General features: G+C 37.2%; 1 protein-coding gene across 7 annotated transcripts in view; it reads right to left on the minus strand.

The window, feature by feature from the left end:
• WDR43 (WD repeat domain 43) overlaps nucleotides 1-19318 on the minus strand; it is a 50553-nt gene that overhangs the window by 14804 nt on the left and 16431 nt on the right. For all 7 annotated transcript variants that reach the window (XM_081068783.1, XM_081068782.1, XM_081068785.1 and 4 more), the window contains 9 exons: nucleotides 19050-19187; nucleotides 15177-15298; nucleotides 11358-11478; nucleotides 10407-10546; nucleotides 6394-6496; nucleotides 5785-5849; nucleotides 3690-3861; nucleotides 2084-2170; nucleotides 1036-1167 (listed from right to left, as the gene is read on the minus strand). In XM_081068783.1, coding sequence (XP_080924909.1) covers nucleotides 1036-1167; nucleotides 2084-2170; nucleotides 3690-3861; nucleotides 5785-5849; nucleotides 6394-6496; nucleotides 10407-10546; nucleotides 11358-11478; nucleotides 15177-15298; nucleotides 19050-19187 — 1080 coding nt within the window. The remainder of the gene's footprint in view (nucleotides 1-1035; nucleotides 1168-2083; nucleotides 2171-3689; nucleotides 3862-5784; nucleotides 5850-6393; nucleotides 6497-10406; nucleotides 10547-11357; nucleotides 11479-15176; nucleotides 15299-19049; nucleotides 19188-19318) is intronic.

Here is a 19318-nt window from a genome sequence, read left to right on the forward strand (position 1 = left end):
TAGCCTGAGAAACAACGGCTTGAACCAGAGTGGGGAGAAGTGGGGGAGAAGAGGAAGGAGGGGATAAAAAAAGAAAATATCTAAAATTTAAGGGTGAATAAACATGACAAAATTTGCTCTACAAAAACTCAAATGTATGTCTAACAACCATGTTCTGCCAGCCATTTGGTAAGTAATTCAAAATACAATGTGCTATAACTACCAAAAACAGCAGTATGCTTTGGTCAAGCCTCCTGTTTGTGTCATCTTCACTTAAGAAAAACTTAAAAAAAAAAAAAAAAAGAGACAGCAGGAAATTAAGGGGCTGGATCTAGGCCAAGCTAAAGGAAGTTGGCCTAGACATTATTTTTAAATACAGGTATCACATTATTGAGGAATAGTTTTTATGAACAGCAATGTTATTCCCAACACCCCCACCCAATAAAGTAAGACATTTAGAATCAGGTAAAGAAACAAAAATCTTTCTCTAACGATACAATAGTTAAACTTCTAGATTACTTAGACAACAGTGACACGTGTAAATGGAAGATGAAAAAGAAGACAAGTACAGGGACAAGTACAGTAACCACAGGCGGGCATGGGGGTTGGGAAAAGATAAAATTTATAAGCACTTTAAGAAGTTATAATGACAGTCACCTTTAAAGACCAGTTAGCACTATACCAGCCAGGACTGCTCAGACAGCCAAGAGAAGAGGCATCACTGGAACTCAGCAACGTGCGAAACCCAATGAAAATCATCATGGCAAGTCCTGGCTTAGTCCATTCCGTCATGTTATCCCGCTATTAACAAATGGCCAGAACAGCACCCTCGTTAACAGTGGCTTTGTAAATAAGCCACTTACTAACTTTGTAAGGAAGTCTTACAAAGGTCACAATCTGGAATTTCGGAACCTACACTACTGGGGATGACAGAGGGTAAAAGCAATAATCTCCGTTGTTTCCGAAGTTTCAGCTTTGGCTCCATCCAATACGTTTGTTAGAATCTCCCAAGTAATCTTAAGTTTCAAACTTAAAAATGGTCAGTGATTGCATTACCTCGTTTCCCCCTAATTTTCGCTTGCTCTCTACTTTCTCAGTTTGTGGCGGAGTAGGCTTGATAGCTGCATGATGACCAGGTATCCCAGGTACCAAAACTTTTGCTTCAGAATTCATCACTGGTGTTCTCACCTGTTAAACAGGAATAGCAGGAGTGTGACAGGAAATTATGCCTTAGTCCTTACTATATCCCCACTGAGAAAGCTAGCAGCTTTTAAAAGGTGTTCCTGTTGGAAAATTTAATATAACTAACTTAGTATGATACAAATTAAGGATAAATTTTAACTGAATGTTGGCAGATAAGTTTTTAAATTATAATCTGAAAGATCATAGTTTTAAAGCATTCCATACCACATAAGAATAAAACGCAGAAAAAGCAAAATCTGCAGATTTCACAAGGACACACTGACTTAAAAAAGGTTAAAGAGTGTTGTTATACATTTTACAACCATCCCCAGTAATCAATCTTTGCCAGAAATGCTCAGCCAACAGAAAGGTGTCATCTCTGAAACTCAGCCAGAAATGAAACCATACGGATGTCATCATAACAATGTCGTGACTTTCCTTTTCTCATTAAACTGCCAAACATATGATACCTACATGTAGATGCCACATTATATTCAAAATAAAGCAAAATGGCAATGCTTTTACATATGGTATTAAATTTCAGCCCCATCATGGTTTTAGGTTTTATTCCACCCTGAAATACAGCATTCCTCTTAACAAAGTTATGTTCCTTTAAGTCTGAAACTGGAAAAATAATTCACAAATTTCCTATTTATTCAATGGTCATGCATGGGGGGGGCAGTAAGAACTAACCCTAAGGTGTTGAACTTCTAGGCATCTATTCACTCATTAATTCAACAAGTCAAGAGAACAGAAACAAACAGTTTTAGTTTTATAGTCTTGATATCTAAAACTTAATCCCACAAAATTTGTTAAAATCACAGAGGATATTAAAATAAAGAATCTAATCGTAATATTACACAATAATTCAATTCACCCAAATCTCTTTTTTCCCTCAACGTCTAGTATGCAATGCACTCACCTTGGTTACAGCCGTTTCTACTTTTGGAGCCCAGCAGTTTGAAATATCTCTTACTAAACACATATGAGGTTCTTTGGAATTTAAAGCCTGGGAATATAATTTTAAAGGGGACATGGAGGGGGGGGAGGGAGAAAGTGTCAAACAAAGAAATTGAGCATAAGAATAAAAACAAATGCCTACTTGTACATTTTTATAAAAATACAGAACAGTGTGAAAGACTTTCATACAAAACTGGTAGCCACTCAGACTAATCACCACTCAGACCAAGAGCACTGAGGGTAAACTGTGAAGATACTAGGCATGTCTACTTTGTTCACTTATGAACTGCTCCAATTTTTCACATGTACAGTTTTACAGATTTTTAAAATATAACAGGTTTTAAAGTAAACATACCGTTTCCCCCAAAATAAGACCTAGCTGGACAATCCGCTCTTACGTGTCTTTTGGAGCAGAAATTAATATATGACCCGGTAAAATGTAACATAACATAAATAATATATAATACCAGGTCTTATATTAATTTTTGCTCCAACACGCATTAGAACTGACTGTCCGGCTAGGTCTTATTTTCGGGGAAACATGGTATCTGTTCATCACCCTTTAAGAATTAATCTATGCTAAAAAAAGAATGGTCCTATCCTAAAATTTCCTACTAAACTTTCCACTACACGCCAGTCAAAAACAGCACCTCTAATGAACAAAATGCTCTGACAAAGGTGGATCTCTCTGTCCTGATACGCTATTAAACAGCGGGGAAAGTAGATGCAGCCATATCCACACCACTTTACGTTTGTATGTAATTTTCTATGCCTATCTAATCAAGCCGCATCTGGAAGGACACAAAAGAAAGGAGAAACAATGGCTGCATCTGGAGAAGAGGGTTAGGAGGGTCCACAAATGACAAGGAGACATTTCTACAACTTAACACTTTTTTTTTTATTGAACTAAATCTATGTATTAAATCTTTAAAAAGTAAAAAGTGTTTTTAAATAAACTCAACAAGAGCTTGCTTGGGTATGTAATATTCCGCTCATAGCCTCTAAGGGCCTTACCGAGTAAACGTATTATAAATGCTGGCTTAAGAAACTGCTTTATTGGACATGTTCATAAAAATTCACCAAGTTTCCTTAGAAACTTCTGTAATCAAAAAACTTAAATCACTGCACCCGCCCATTACATTTTCACTTAGAAAATTCATGGGTGCCACTACTAAGGGCTATTTTATTAAGATTTATCTTCTGGGTAGTTGAGCAAAATTCACCCATACCAGTGCTGACCAAAATGGAGCACTTTAAATGTGGCCAGGCCAAATCGATGTGCTGGTGAGTGAAAAGTATTTCAAAGACATACACCAAATAGAGGAGGAGTGAGAATCAAACATCTCAAGTCATCCTTTATATTCACTAAGCATTAAAATATTTTGGATATACTGGTGTAGGTAAATTATACATAGAGTTCTCATAAACTAAAGCACCCAGTGAAAAACGTTCTTCAGGGAACATGTGACTCTGGAAGTATTCCACCAAAGCAGGCCAATGCATCGCTTTAAAACCTTCCTTTCCACAGACATGCTGACACTGTTTACTGCAGAGCACCTTCTACGTACCACTCGCTCAATGGTGGGCTGAAACCAATTGCCATATACAAGCAACAAGGACATTTTGTCTGAGCAAAACCCAGCTGCTAGAATAGGGATGGGTTTTGGTGTTGATTTCTTGCCTTTCCCAGGTGTCACTATCTGAATTGTGCAGTTTGAAGTCAAAGGTTTTTTGCAGTATCTAAAAAGGAAAAAAATTAAATTAGAAAATCTGAAATAGCAACATCTCATACTAATTCTTTGAAGTTGGCATGAAATGTGACCCTCCTCTGGCCTCCACTCTTCCATCAGGGGAGACCAGGGCCCCAGAGCACTAGTGTTCCAGGCGAGATTGCATCTATCCCCACCCCCACCAACACTCAAGACCTAACCACCCAAATCTGCTTTTTGCCCCATCTGCCCTTCTATCCCACTTCGTCAACCCCTACAAAAGGCCCCAAACTCCCAAGGGCTCTCCCACCACCCTGGGCTTCAGCTCCAAATGGCTCTGTACACGCCCTATTCCAATCAGCCCCATCTCTAATTGTGCCCAACTCCCGAAGGCCTACTATGACCTCTGCAACGTAGTTCCAGGAGCAAAATTACCAGTAAAATATAATCGACAAAACTATATCCTCAATTTCTTCTCTAAGTACTCTCTTCACCTTTTTGCTCTATGCTGGCTCATCATGGTGGCCCTCTCAAAGCTGTAGATGTTTCCCCCCAACATCCTTTGTGCCAGAGGCCTTGGATATGATTTAATGTGCTCTTTGTTCTTAACACTTCATGACAAATAGTCTCTCTCCCTCCTTCACCTCTAAAATCTTTGAAACTGTTGTCACCAGATACCAGCTACCCTCCCCCTGCTGTCATCCAATGACCTGAGTCACTCCCCCACATTTCTTAAAAGGTTTGAGATGCTCAGGGTCATTCTGGCCAACACTACTCCTGAGGAATTCCCTTCATAATAGTTTCCATATTCAGCTGCTGGTCGATGATTCTTCTGTCGCCGTCTTCTCAGCTCCTTAACCTTCCTCCCTCCCACAACCGCATCTTGCAGTGAGCCACGCATTGCTCAGACCACAGACATCGTCACCAATAAGTACACAACCTCCACAACCTCAATTATAAATAAGCACCATCTCTGTCTTTCCAACTCACCCTCCTAGTATCCTGACTATAAAACCATCTTTATCTAGGATATTTGGCCTCTGCTTTGGCCCTTACTCCTCTGTAGTCTATTCTCAACACATCAGACAGAATCACTTAAAACCTAGTGTCTTAAAACTTAGGTCAAATCCCATCAATCCTCTGCTTAAAATCCTTCAATGACTTACTGTTGCCCAAGAAATGCCCAAGTCCTCACAGAGTGGTCCACTCCTTCTGGACCTTCTATCATACATTCCACACACCGGTATGACATGACGATGTACATAAAGGCATTAAGTGTTACACACCAAAATGTTACTAGTTATTTGTAGGGAGAACTCAATGGAGGCAGATTTGGGACTATGTATCCTGCATCCTGAATGTTTTAAAGTAAGTGTATACTGCTTTCACAATTAGTTCATATTTAAATAAATTACTATACTAGGATTATAAAAGGAAAGATAACCAACTAACAATAGAAAGTTGAAACTATTTTGAAGTTTAACATAACTGCACATGATTGACTCTCAGAACATGTTTATAGTGTGTGTGTATATACATACACACGTACATATACACATATATACGTGTGTGTACATATATACACACACACATATATATAGCAAGGATTGGCAAATTTTCTATAAAGGGTCAAATAGTTGGCTTCCAGCCCTTACTTTACGGACCCTGCAGCTATGACTACTACACATCCTACCAGCAACACTCCCCTCTGTCCACCAAAACACTAGCATTGCCGAGGGTCACTGATCAATAAGGAGCACCATCAAGGTTAGAAGTTAAGCTTCACCAAAGTCCACAAGGAAAACTCCCCAATTGAACCCTTTCTTTTAAAATTTATGGTTAAAACTACCAACATTTACTGTGCAGTAATATAATTCAAAGAATATTGAAGTGGGAGCATAAAGACAAGCCAGGGAAGGAAATAAATTTCTGACTTGAGAGACTTCTTACTTACCCATTTAATATGTGTTCAAAAAGATGAACTTGACCATCTCTGCAAACAACAGCTAACTTGACAGGCTAAAAGGAAAATGTAACTGATTACTCTAACATGTAATATACTTCAGTCTACTCTAATGGATAATTACTTTCATAATACACTTATGAAACTTTAACTATCCTCCCCCACGCCTTTAAATAACCAGAGAAAAAGTGACAACAGCAAGGGTCACAATTGTTGCATTTAAAAATAATTACTGTCTCCAAAATCACAATTCGAGTTGTTGTTGTCAAGCTTATAAGTTTAGGCCAAGAAGATAACACAGCCCAGGATAATGCAGCCTGGAAGCTGGATGAATGAAGTCACTACCAAATGCAGAGGCTGACGACAGGAAACTGGTAGGCCAGGATTGCTGAAAATGCCATTGTGCCCTGTCCCTTCCTCTCAGAGCTCAACCGCAGTGACCTAATGGTTACTTCCAACAATCTAAGGAGATCTTTATTATATTTTATTCTTCCTCCCCCATGTCCTCTCTTTCCTGCATCATTAAATCATCAAAATCCCCATTTAAAAAATACTATTTGTGAAATCCAAAAACAAATTCTCAAAAATTGAGCCATTTACCTCTTCTCTGTTTTCTGACAAAGTCAAGTCAATATAGACAGGTTCATCCGTAACTGTGAAAGACATCACTGCATTCTTTTCTTTGTTTTCTGACCGGACCTGCCTAGATGACAAAACCAATGATTACACAGCAAACACCAAAAGGGAGTCACAGCATTATATTCCCAACAGTTTTTTCATCTTTTGAAAGCTAAATAAGGTGACCAAAGATCAAAATAAGGGAAGTACTCGTATACTATGATATAACATGGCTGCATGGGAAAAGAGAAAGCAGTAATGCATTGTGGCAAATTTAAACAATCAGTAACATTCTCTATTCTTCTCCATTATCTATCCGCCCACCTGATGCCAATACTACTTGCAGTTTACAAATCTTGAAATCAGACAATGAGTCCTCCAACTTTTTTCTTTTTCAAATTTGGTCTGGCTATCTATGCCCTTTGTATTTCCATTTGAATTTTAAAATCAGATTATCGATTTCTAAAGAGTCTGCTGGGATTCTGACTAGGTTTGCATTGAATCTACAGATTAATTTCAGGAGCTTACATCCTAGCAATAATGAAAAGAGTCCAGAAACAGGCATTTACTTATATACACACACACAAATGACGCTCATTATTTGTTGATTCCTTCTTTGAGAATTCACCTACTTGCGAAAATTTATTTGTAAACCCCAAAAATCAGTATTTGTGGAGCTTTCATGGTGTTTAACAGAGTAGCAAAAAATATGAGTCGCCCAACCCGAAGTTAAACAAGGCTATGCATGCTCTGCCTTCATAGTTCAGCTCTCATACTATTAATACAAATATTCTTTTTGTGGTCTATTTAGTGCTATGTCTTTTTGCTTTTATGCTTTTTGGTGATTTCACTGTTTAAAATGGGCCCCAAGTGTAGTACTGAAGTGCTGCCTAGTGTTCCTAAGAGCAAAAAAGCTGTGATGTGCATTATGGAGAAAATGTTTGTGTTAGATTAAGCACTGTTCTGACCTGAGTCAACCAACAATATATAGGGGCACACCTCAGAGACACTACGAGTTTGCTTCCAGAACACCACAATAAAGCAATTATGGCAAAAAAGCAGCTCCTAATCTTTTTGCTGTTGGAGGTTTCAATTTGTAAAACCCAACTTCTGGGAAGCACACTAAAGCGAAAACCTAACCCTGTATTTCCTCAAGGAGCAATAGTTCAGTATCACTAAATCAGTGCTCATGAGAACTTTACACAATGTAACTACAGCGAATAACAAGAATGAACTATATGTGTATGTACATGTATACATGCAAAACCAATTCACTAGAGATGTCTTTTCAACACTTGCTACTGGAACCACTGGATGTCCATAATGCAAAAAACATGAACGTTAATCTATTCCTTACACCATACATACGTATGAACTCAAAACAGATCACAGAACCAAATGCAAGACCTAAAACTATAAAACTCCCAGGACAAAACCTTTGTGACCTTGGGTTAAGCGAAGATTTCTAAACATCTGGACTTCCTTAAAATTAAAAACCATGGACTTGGGAGAAAATATTTGCGAAACATACACCTGATAATGGATTTATACTCAATATATACAGAACTGTCAAAACTCAAGAAGATAAACTAATTAAAAAATAGGCCAAAATATATGAACATACACTTCATCAAAGAACATATCCAGATAGCAAACAAGTACATGAAAGACTCTCAGCATCAATAGCCATTAGGGAAACGGCATATAAAACCACACTGTGATACCACTACACACCTATTAGAATGGCTATAGTTAAATGACCACATCAAGTGTTGTTGAGGATGTAAAGGAATTAGCACTTATATGCAGCTGGTGGGAATGTAAAGTGGAACACCCACTTTGAAAAAATTTGGCAATTTCTTAAAAAGTTAAATATATACCAATCATATGATCCATCCACTGCACTCTTACATATTTACCCAAAAGAAATGATACCTCCATACAAAGACTTGTATACAAATGTCCACAACAGCTTTATTTGTCCCAAACATGTCAATAGCCTAGAGACTAGGGTGGGGAGGGGGATTATGAAGGGACATGAAGATACTCTTGGGAGCCATGTACATGGTCACTGTCTTGATTGTGGTTTTCAGGGATTTATGCATTTATCAAAACTTATCAAACTGTATGCTTTGAATATGTGCATTTATTATGTCATTTATACTTCAACAAAGCTTTTTAAAGAAAATCTATACACAAAAAAATAAAGACTGAGCAACAGAGTAACAAACATATGATTTACAAACACAATGCATAATCAGTTTTTATTAACTAATGAAACTTTATGCATTGACCAGTAGACAGTATCAATACTTCGTCTAGATAATAGTTGATATGACAAATTCTAAATATTTCACGCACAATAAATTCTTAATAAAACAAGATTCATTTTAACCTAAAGTCATTTATACTATACATGTTCAAAATCACTGCTATCAGACCACTATATACAGAAAAAATTGCTGTCTTAGCCCATCAACAGGAGATAGCATTGTCTTACAGTAACATAAAAGGGTTTAAGCCTTCATTCAGCAGCAAAAGGCCTTCAAAAATGTTACTTCCTTACAGAAATGTGTCTTTCAGTGCTAATTATCAGAGAACTTTAGGCTTGCTCATCTACTAAAACACAAAATTTTGGGAAGGCCGGATGGCTCAGTTGGTTTAGAGCAGAGCTTTTAACAAGGTTGCAGGTTCAATTACCACATGGGATGGTGGGCTGTGCCCCTTACAGCTAAGATTGAAAACGGCGACTGGACTTGGAGCTGATGGGCCCTGGAGAAACACACTGTTCCCCAATATTCCCCAATTAAAATAAAGAAAACACAAAATGTTCATAAATGGCCTTTTTGGTCAGCCTTTCAATGTGAGTTTTTGTTTTTTAAGTTTACTCCTCTGTTACTAGGAAGCTCCCAGGCATACACGTACTATTTTCAGAATCTTAAGACAACAGAAATCACCTTCTCTTCTATAGAAATTTTGTAGCCAGAAGCCTTTAGGTCTAGGGAGCCAAAGAGGTGAAGCATTAAGACAGAAGCAGCTCAGTAATGTCGGAAGACTTTGGTGGCAGATTTTAGCTTCTTGGCGTTACTAATTTTTTATGTAAATGTTAACCCCTCTAGAACTAAAATCATCCCAACAGGTACTCTTCAAATATCAGATACAGAATAAAAAAACTAATGCAATCAGATTATAAAATGCATAATTAGGAACTACAGCTTAGTGGATGGTTTGAAGGTGAACAGGTCTACATGTGGTCTCATAAGCCTTTCTGCACACGACTACTTTAAGGAATACATATTTTGATGAGTCCCACATCTATCTGAGTATTATTTGGCATAAATTCAGTTAATTTTATATGGTCAAGAACATGCTCAACAACTGATTACTAGGATGAGAAACTACTTCTATATCTTAAATCTCTATTTTGTCCATGATCAGGTTTTTAAAAAAAGTTGTCATAAAATCCAAGAAATTTCTTATACTTCTTAAATTTAAAAATTTTTTGATGGCCTTTAATACCAAATTAATTTTTACTTTTAAAAGTAGTTTCAAAAGGAATTAGTAACAGCAACTATTGCCTCCCCCCCGCAAAAAAAATGCTGCTGGGATCCTGAGACACAGCCAAGGAAATTAATGTCCTCAGTAACCATCAGTCAGTAAATAGACTGCTCTAACCCAGTAGTCATCTATTTCAACAATATTAGAGATTTTCTTGAAATTTTTTTTAAAAGGTTATTTTTAAATTACCTAGTCACAAAAACATTCAGCCCACTGTACCTCTAAACAAGCAAGAATGAGGTTCTACCATGTAATGCTCTGAAATTTTTCTGATATACATGTTTCTTAAGACAGGTTCAATTCTTCATTACAAGTCAATCTTAATATAACAAATACAATAAAGCAAGTTTCTTACTCCTCATTTATAATATTAACCATATAATATGTGACAAGATTCTTTCAAGGCAAAGCTATCTCCCCAATCCAAGACTACGTACCAGACATTAAGTAACCGGTCATGTACTGCTCCAGACAGAAAATAGAGACCCGTAATTCCATCAAAGGGTTGGTTCTCATTAGGAGGTCTGATAGTGGTGAACATAAGTGATGAAACTGGAGTTGCATGTCCTGTGAAGTGCTAAAAAAGTTACATCGCATTAGAAGAGGAATACAAAACAGTAACAAAAATTAAGAGTCGATATGTACAAGATATATTTGAGACATTTCTGAAATCAGAGCTCCAGACTAAAGGTGACAAATTTAATTTTAAACTAAGGTTATTTGTGCTATATTCTTCTCACTTCTTAAAAACTCCACAGCTGAAAATATCGAAAATTAAGATGTTCCTTCTAACTCCTGTGACCCTACCCCACAACCTGTATTTCTTCCATTTTTGAGTGAAATATTCACTTAATTCTATCCATTTGTACAGGGGTGCTCAGACACAGCCAAGGAATTGTAGGTCTTCATTTTACTCTCAGTGAGTCGAAACCACAATTTTAGGGCATCATCACAGCACCAAAAGATCAGTAACACCGAGCACACTCAGAATCTAATGTGTATTAAATCTCCACAGTTAAGCAAGGGGACCAAATGATGGATGCAAGCTAGAAATCAAAATCACTACAATCACTACATAGTAAAGATTTTTATTTCAAATTCCACTTACCTGTTCTATTCATTTTTCCAATACATATGAAGTAAACATGTCTAGTTAATATTTAACCTATTTAATATTTAACATCAACAAACCAGATTTAACATCATGTTAACCATATTTAACATCAACAAACCAGATTTGAGGCTAACTTTTATTTCTACTATTTGATGTGCTTGAAAAAAAAAAAGAATCTGTATTCTTAAAACAATATTGTATGGCTCAGACTTCTGCCCTTTTTCACACTTACTCCAGATGACTATTATGCTTACAACTAATTTGATTCACTCACTCTGTAGACTTCTTTGGTCTCCAAAACCCATAGTTTGATTGTTCGGCCAGCTGAAAGCAACATCTTTCCATCTGGACTGATACACAGGGAACTGACACTGCTATTGTCGCCTTTCCATTTGCTGTATTGTGAAGAGAAACAATAATATCTGAATGAATAAGGACAAGACTTTGTTCAGAGCAAAAACGTAACAAAAACCAAATCAGGCATTAAAAATACAACCTACAGGTTCCATGCCAAATTTCATTCCCTAAAAACTTGTGTCAGGTAACTAACCTTGGACGAATTTCTAAGGTATAATAGCCTCCCTGATAGGAAAGATTCTCAAGAGGCACCAAGAAATGGGTAAGAGTTGTATAACATAAAACAATGGGTAGTTATGTATCCTGTGATCCATGAGGTGGATTCTGTTAACGTCCAGCAAACTACCATGCTGGTTGGACCTCTGCAAGCCATCCTATTCCCACCAGGTTTCCTACATGCTCTGGAAGGCTGGCTTCTAATTTACCTAATAACACAAGTGAGTCCTCAAACTACATTCCAAAAAGTATTTCATCCCAAATCCACACAGATGAGCCCCATCCGATAGGGTAAAATAAATTAGGTATAGATATGATTAGCAGCATGAGTCTTTTCAGTTTGTTGCACATTTTAATGTTGTTAGAGGCAACAAGCTGAGCTGTTCACATAAATCAAGAAATAACAGCAGCAATCTTATTGCCAAAAGAAGCTAATGCTAAAGTGGAAGAAAATATATTCCTCTGCCAATCACACTAGAAGACATCAAATTACTCATTTGGAAAAACAAACTTAGACTCCTACCTTATACTACTATACACATATCAAACTTACTGATTAAAAATAAGTATTGAAAATATATATATAGGAGAACAGTTTACAATCCTGGGGTTAAGAAAGCCTTTTCAAAGCAAATACAAACCAGGAATCATAAAGGAAAAAAATGGCCTGATTTAATTAAATAAAATGTCTGTACTACAAAATAAGTCATTAAAATAAAAGCACAAGGCTAGGAGAAAATATCCAAGATATATACTATAAACAAAAGACTAATGCTCAGAATAAGTAGTAACTCCTTATATTTAAGAAATAGCTCGAGTTCAAGAAATAGAACTCAAAATAAAGACAAAGTATGTAAACAGGCAATTCACAAAAGAAATACAAATTATCAATAAACATGAAAATACTCAACCTTGCTAGTTAGTAATCAAGGAAATGCAGCAATAATGTATGACAATCTTTCCTTTACCCTCATCAGTTCCTAACGTTAACAATTTCTCATCAATTTCTCCAGCTTCAAGGCTCACTTACATTCATTATTCAACATCCATTCATGAATTGATACATATATAAGAAGCCATACTCCCCACCCTGACAAGCTTCTTGATTCAGCAATGAAAATGCCAGCACAGAGCTAATACCATCACCACACCCTCCACACTCCTCCCCCATTAAGAGCTCTGCAAATCAAGGTGTAACCCTCCTGTATCAGCATCACCTGAGAACTTGTTAAAATTACAGACTTCCAAGCCCCAACCTGGACCTACTAAATCAGATCTGTATGTATATATAGATCAGTACTGTATATGCACACTACAGCTTGAAAAGCACTAGATCAAAAGATTCCACTCTGGGAAATATGACTGGTTCCAGAGGAATGACCTACACATACTGACATCTGATGGCCTCCCAATCTCTCTACCAATGAAGCCCAACAACTGAGCCACACACCCAGTCCTTCCAATCAGATTTTTTATATTTCATTTTCAATAGCAACAGGCAGCCAAAGATCGCCAGTCATTTGAAGAATGCCTTTAACATGAAAGACAGAGACCAAAATCAGAGAAAAATCAAAACACATTCTCAAGGGGGAGATGATGTAGGAAACATAAGAAATAAATTTTAAATCCTATAGTTAATATTTTCGGAGAGTTATGGTGTATTATATGCATAAAGGAAACATGATGCAACACAAAAATATTCAGAGAACAAAAAACAGCTCCTGTAAGTTAAAAATATTGCTAAGAGAAATTTAAAAACTCAATAGATGATTTGAAAGATAAAATTGAAAAAATCTCCTATGAAACAATAGAAAACAACAAAAGGGAAAAAATTTTAAGAGGAAAAAAAGTATAAAACTTAAAGAATTAGTCCAGGTGATGCAACATCTAAATAACACTATGAGTACTAGAGAAAGAACATAGAAAACAGAGGAAATGAAATTACCAAACATATAGTACAAGAAAAAGGAAGAACATGAATTTCTAGGATAAGTGGCACCTGGAATGCCAATGTAATTCACTGATTCAAGAAAAAAAACAAGATATTTTAGGATACTAGGATAATTAACAATGAAAGCTAAAACACAAACAAACAAACAAACCAATGAACCAATGCTTCAAAATCCTGAGAGAAAATTATTTCCAACCTAAAATTACATATCCTCAAAACTATCAATCAACTGTCAGGGAAGAATAAAGATACTCGTGGACAAGCAAAATCTCAATAAATTTACCATCCACACACCCCTTCTCAGGAAGCTACCAATTCGGGTGCTTCACCAAAAGGAAGGAGCAAACCAACAAACAGAAAAATGGGATCCAGGAAATAGAGGCTCCATCTGACAAGAGAATTTTCATGGTGGTGGTGAAAGGAAATCTCAGGACAATCCCTGTTCAGCAGAAGCTGGGAGAAGGCAGAGACTTTCTCCAAGAGATAATAAAACTGATTAACTGAATGTGTATAACAATCACTGAGAAGATTTACACAACAGGAGAATGAAATGACAGGCGTATACAAACCTAAGCAAATGAACAGTAAGGCCTTTGAACTAGCTTCTTCCCATATATTCTAGATGTCGCTGACAGATTACTTTTTCCCAAAGCATCATTTGGTTACTGATTCCCAAGACATGACCTCCAGTGGCTCTCTCCTGCTTACCAGATAGAATCTAAAACTCCAAGAAAGTACTTTAAGTATAGTAGAAAAACATTACCAGAATTCAAAACAGTAGGATCAGAACTCCTCTGCCACTTATTAGCTGTAGGACGGGGACATCATTATCCTCTTTAGGATCCTCATCTATTAGTTGGTGCAAAAGTAATTGCGGTTTTTGCTCAATTATTTTTAACCTTTTAAACTGCAATTACTTTTGCACCAACCTAATACATAGCAATTTCACTACATTCAACAGTCCACATTTATTGAACATCTACTATACAGCCAATCACAGGCTTAAACTAGAAGAGTTGCCAGCGATTTTTTATCTATGACACTTTAGGCCAGACTTTTAAGATACTTTGGCCCATATCCTCTACCTGCCTAACCTCCTAGTATGCCCCTTCTCTAACTTACTCTACTCAGGTCTGAGTAAATCTTTCACTTCCCTTTCTCCTGGTCTTGGCCATTTCCCCACCTTACTTTCCTCACCCTCAAAAGGAGTCTTCCACCCTCTTCTATCCAAAGCTTATCTATCCTAAAAGGCCCAACTGAAATACCTTCTCTTCCACCAGGACTTCTTACTTGACCAGTAATCACAAGTTACCTTATGACATCTCTTGAGCAGTTATTTTACTCTTGGTACCGTTCTTTAAGTTTTGTGTATTACAATCATGCATGCCCAATTTGATTAAATGTTCCCCGAGAACAGTCTACAGCCTTATTAGTGTCAATATTCCCCACCACGTCCAATATCAAATTTTACTTATAACAAGAACAGTCTTGATTTGTCCAACACTAATGCATTTCCAAACCGTAACCAAGTTACACCTCCAGCACCACAGAACCATCAATGGTACTCACCACTTTACTCTGCACATCTGTGTATTCCATTCCACAATATGCTTATCATCTGAACAACTATACAAACAGCCATTTTCTTGATGCCACTGTATGCAATTGACTTTGTTGTCATGGCCACCGCTCTGCAGAGGAAAAAGATTAAAGAAAAAAATAAAACTCATCTAATGTAACACGCACTTCGGAATCATTACTAAACAGTTAACTAAAATGTTAGACTTTAACGTAACTATAGAATCCCTTAACCGGGCGACCGGTTTGCTCAGGTTAGAGCATGGTGCTCATCACACCAAGGTCACTGGTTGGAGCCCCACATGGGCCAGTGGGCTTCACCCCCGTGCCACCCGCCACAACTAGACTGAAAAACAATGACTTGACATCCTGGAATAGCACGCTGTTCCTCGATATTCCCCAATTGAAAAAAAATAAAAATCCCTTAACCTACAACTATCCATTTCCAACATCAAAAAAGAGATAAAACAGCTATAACTTCATCAAAGGTTAACTTTCCCTTCTCTGCTAGAAAAACGTACTTCCACATCGTAAGTCAAAAGATACTAATCATAAATGCCACTTGCTTTTGACAGGAATGCCAGCACAAAGCATGATAAAAGACTTCGTATACAGTGGTAAAAAGTCTGTGATACTTGCGTGAACAAGGCAAGTCAAATCCTAAAGAGTTTAAACCCAACACTTAAGGTAAAAATCATGTCTCGTGAAAACTAGCATTGAAAATTCCTATTTAAAAAAGTGCCGGCCGGCCCGGTGGCTCAAGTGGTTGGAGCTCCATGCTCCTAACTCTGAAGGCTGCCAGTTCGATTCCCACATGGGTCAGTGGGCTCTCAACCACAAGGCTGCCAGTTCAATTCCTCAAGTCCCGCAAGGGATGGTGGGCTCTGCCCCCTGCAACTAAAATTGAACATGGCACCTTGAGCTGAGCTGCCGCTGAGCTCCCGGATGGCTCAGTTGGTTGGAGCACGTCCTCTCAACCACAAGGTTGCCAGTTCGACTCCCGCAAGGGATGGTGGGCTGCGCCCCCTGCAACTAGCAACGGCAACTGGACGTGGAGCTGAGCTGCGCCCTCCACAACTAAGACTGAAAGAACAACTTGATGCTGAACGGCACCCACAACAACAAAGACTGAAAGGACAACAACTTGACTTAGAAAAAAAGTCCTGGAAGTACACACTGTTCCCCAATAAAGTCCTTTTCCCCTTCCCCAATTAAAAAAATCTTAAAAAAAAAAGTGCCAAAACTATCTCTCAACAAAGAAATCACTGTTTCTTCAGGTAAACACTAAACGTTTCCTTGTTGTTACAGATCATGTACGATACTTGAAACATACTCAGCAGAGCAAGATGCTCGCTCACTCAGAGCCACATAAGAATGAGACGTCACCTGAGGAAGGGCAAATGCAAGTCTCCCATCTCACACTCATTCCAGGATAAACTCAGTCAGTAGAAAAAGATGATACATCACCTACACTGTGAGCAATTATTTTCACTCTTTCTACCTGAATTCACATAAATTAAATAAACATACAATGAATCACCACTATGTCTATATGTAAGATAAGAATAAAAGTAAAAGTTAAAACTCAAAATCACTACTTCTATCATATCGATTGCTCCCATCTCAAAAGAAAAATATTTGTGTTTAGTTCAGTTATTTCCCTCCCCCCATCACCTATCTACTTATAAATTCCATAGAAAAGATATGCAGTACGCAAATAAATTAAAAATTTCCAAGTTAGAAATCCAAGAGATACAAAGCAAAACAAAGTTAACATTTTCACGCTGTTCATCTAGCAATTTGTTTAGCATTGTCATACTCATGCTGGTACGGGTATAGGGAAAATGGTACTATTATTATACATGCTAGGGGCTAGTCTATACCCTTTTGCCAAACTGTCCATTCAGTCATTCAACAAACACTTATTCAATATCAATTGCATGCCAGGCACTTTCAATGTATTACTATTCTAAATCTCAATAAAGTCTCGCAAGGTAGGTTATACAATACCCATTTAAGACATGAAAAGTTAAACTACTTATCCATGATCACTTCACTAGTAGGATTCAACCTCAGGACAGGCTAGTTCCAAAGTCTGCTCCCTTTCTACTTCGCCATACCATCACAACACTCCGTACTTACCCTGACCCTCTTGGTTCTTTTCAATAAATTTATTCCCTGTTGAAGACTTATACATAATCCTGTCAAGTATCAAAATGATCTAAAAAGAAGTTTGTAAGTTCCATCAGCATTGTATCTGCAGCCACAGTAGCTGAGTAAAGCAGCTACAATGCACGTGATGCGAAGTACCTGCTGACCACAAGACTGACCAAATCAAAGGATGAGCTTCCAACTATTATACCTTGTGGGTAAGAGTCCACCTGAGGACCACATTCCACTTGGAGCGGAGGAGGAATAAAGCGAGATTCCCTTCTTGCTCAATTTTTTTTTAGAGTTGTATATTTTCATAATCTTTAATATTAAAACAAGTAATATATTTTTAAATGCAGATTAAACATCAGGTAAAATTTTTCATGTATCAAATCAGCTGTGTTTTGTTAGTGACATTGCTGTTTTATTTGGAATATTCAATGGTGGTAATAATGCTACTGAAATACAGGTACCATCCTTCCATTGCTGATTACAAATTAGGAAAACTCTTCCAGAAAGTCTTTTTATACTATGTATTAAAAGCCTTAACACTCAAACCTTTTGACTCACTAATTACAGGTTAGTAATTCTGGGAATCCATGTAAGAAAAAAAAAATTTGTAACAACTACAACCAAAGAAAAATTTGAAACCATCTAAATGGTCAGTAATAGTTAAATCACCAAGGGATTATCCAATGTAGTGTCATTTTAGGCAGTCGCTAAAAATGTTCATAACTAGTTCTTGACAAATACGAAAATTGCTTGTTGTAATTTATCGAAAAATATTAAGATACAAAATAGATGGACAGAACTCAAATGTATTTTTTAAACATGTATAAAGCAAAGAAATACACAATCTATTAAACAGAGCATCATTCAGTGATAAAGTATAAGGGAAAACATTATTTTATTCATATATACAGAAAGCATTCCTATATAAAGACAGAAGTTTGGTGAACACCACAAATATACTGCAATACACATTGAAACAAATTATGGAAGTTCAGTTACTGTCTTGCAGAGCCAAACCCTCACTTCTCTGCTCTGCAATGCTGGGGCTAGGATTCTGCAAACCACATTTCTGCTTTGCCAGCTGAAATCATCAGCAGGCTCCATCAATAAGGGGCACTAGAGAGAGACAAGGCTGGAGGGGGAGCAAGGGACTTGACTCCTTCCTATCTCCCATTTTGAGTCACCCCACTGCTTCTTCACCCCAGCAGTGGCAATTCTTTTAACAGCAGCTGAATGCAATTTTTCCAGCGCTTGAAGAACCAGTCTCATCACCGCCCTTGAGAGACACTAGCATTCAGCTGGAGCCCCCTCCTCAGTTTTGCAACCCAAGCCCATGGGGCCAACTCCTGCTCAAAGAGACAGCAGCACTGAGCGCACAACACCTGCTCATCAAAGGTCTGAGTTTTAGCAATAATTCCAACCACCTTTTGTTTCCTAGCCCTAGAGGTGGTGGTGGTACCCTTTCTTATTTTCAATCTAGTCAACAATTCTTCATATTCTGATCTATAATAAGGACTATGTTATCTATCATAGCCACTATCAAATATTACTATTCAGAATTTTAAATGTGGAAGGAGCAGAAAAATACCCCTATAGTGCAGACCCTATAGCATATCCTAAACAGTTTTATTTTTAATAATTCTCTAATATACCAGTTTCTCTGTCACATCTTTTGTATAAAACATACACACACATACTTACTGTTAATTTACTGTGTAATTCTCCTTTTACTGTACTGTATAATAAAATACTACCAACTGCTGTACCAAGAGCCAATAAGTCGGTCTGGTTACTCGTTCCTATAGGTTCTGATTTTCTTTTTTTCCTCTGGGGACTTTCCTAGAAAAAAAATGAAAAAAACATTTTATTTTGTATTTCAAACACTGAAACATCATTAATGCATAAATGCAAATGCCCAATAGCCCACAAATAAAACATAATTGCTACTAAGAAACACTTTTTTAAAAAAT

Source organism: Rhinolophus hipposideros (genome assembly GCF_964194185.1).
Source record: "Rhinolophus hipposideros genome assembly, chromosome: 12".
Lineage (NCBI taxonomy): Eukaryota > Metazoa > Chordata > Mammalia > Chiroptera > Rhinolophidae > Rhinolophus > Rhinolophus hipposideros.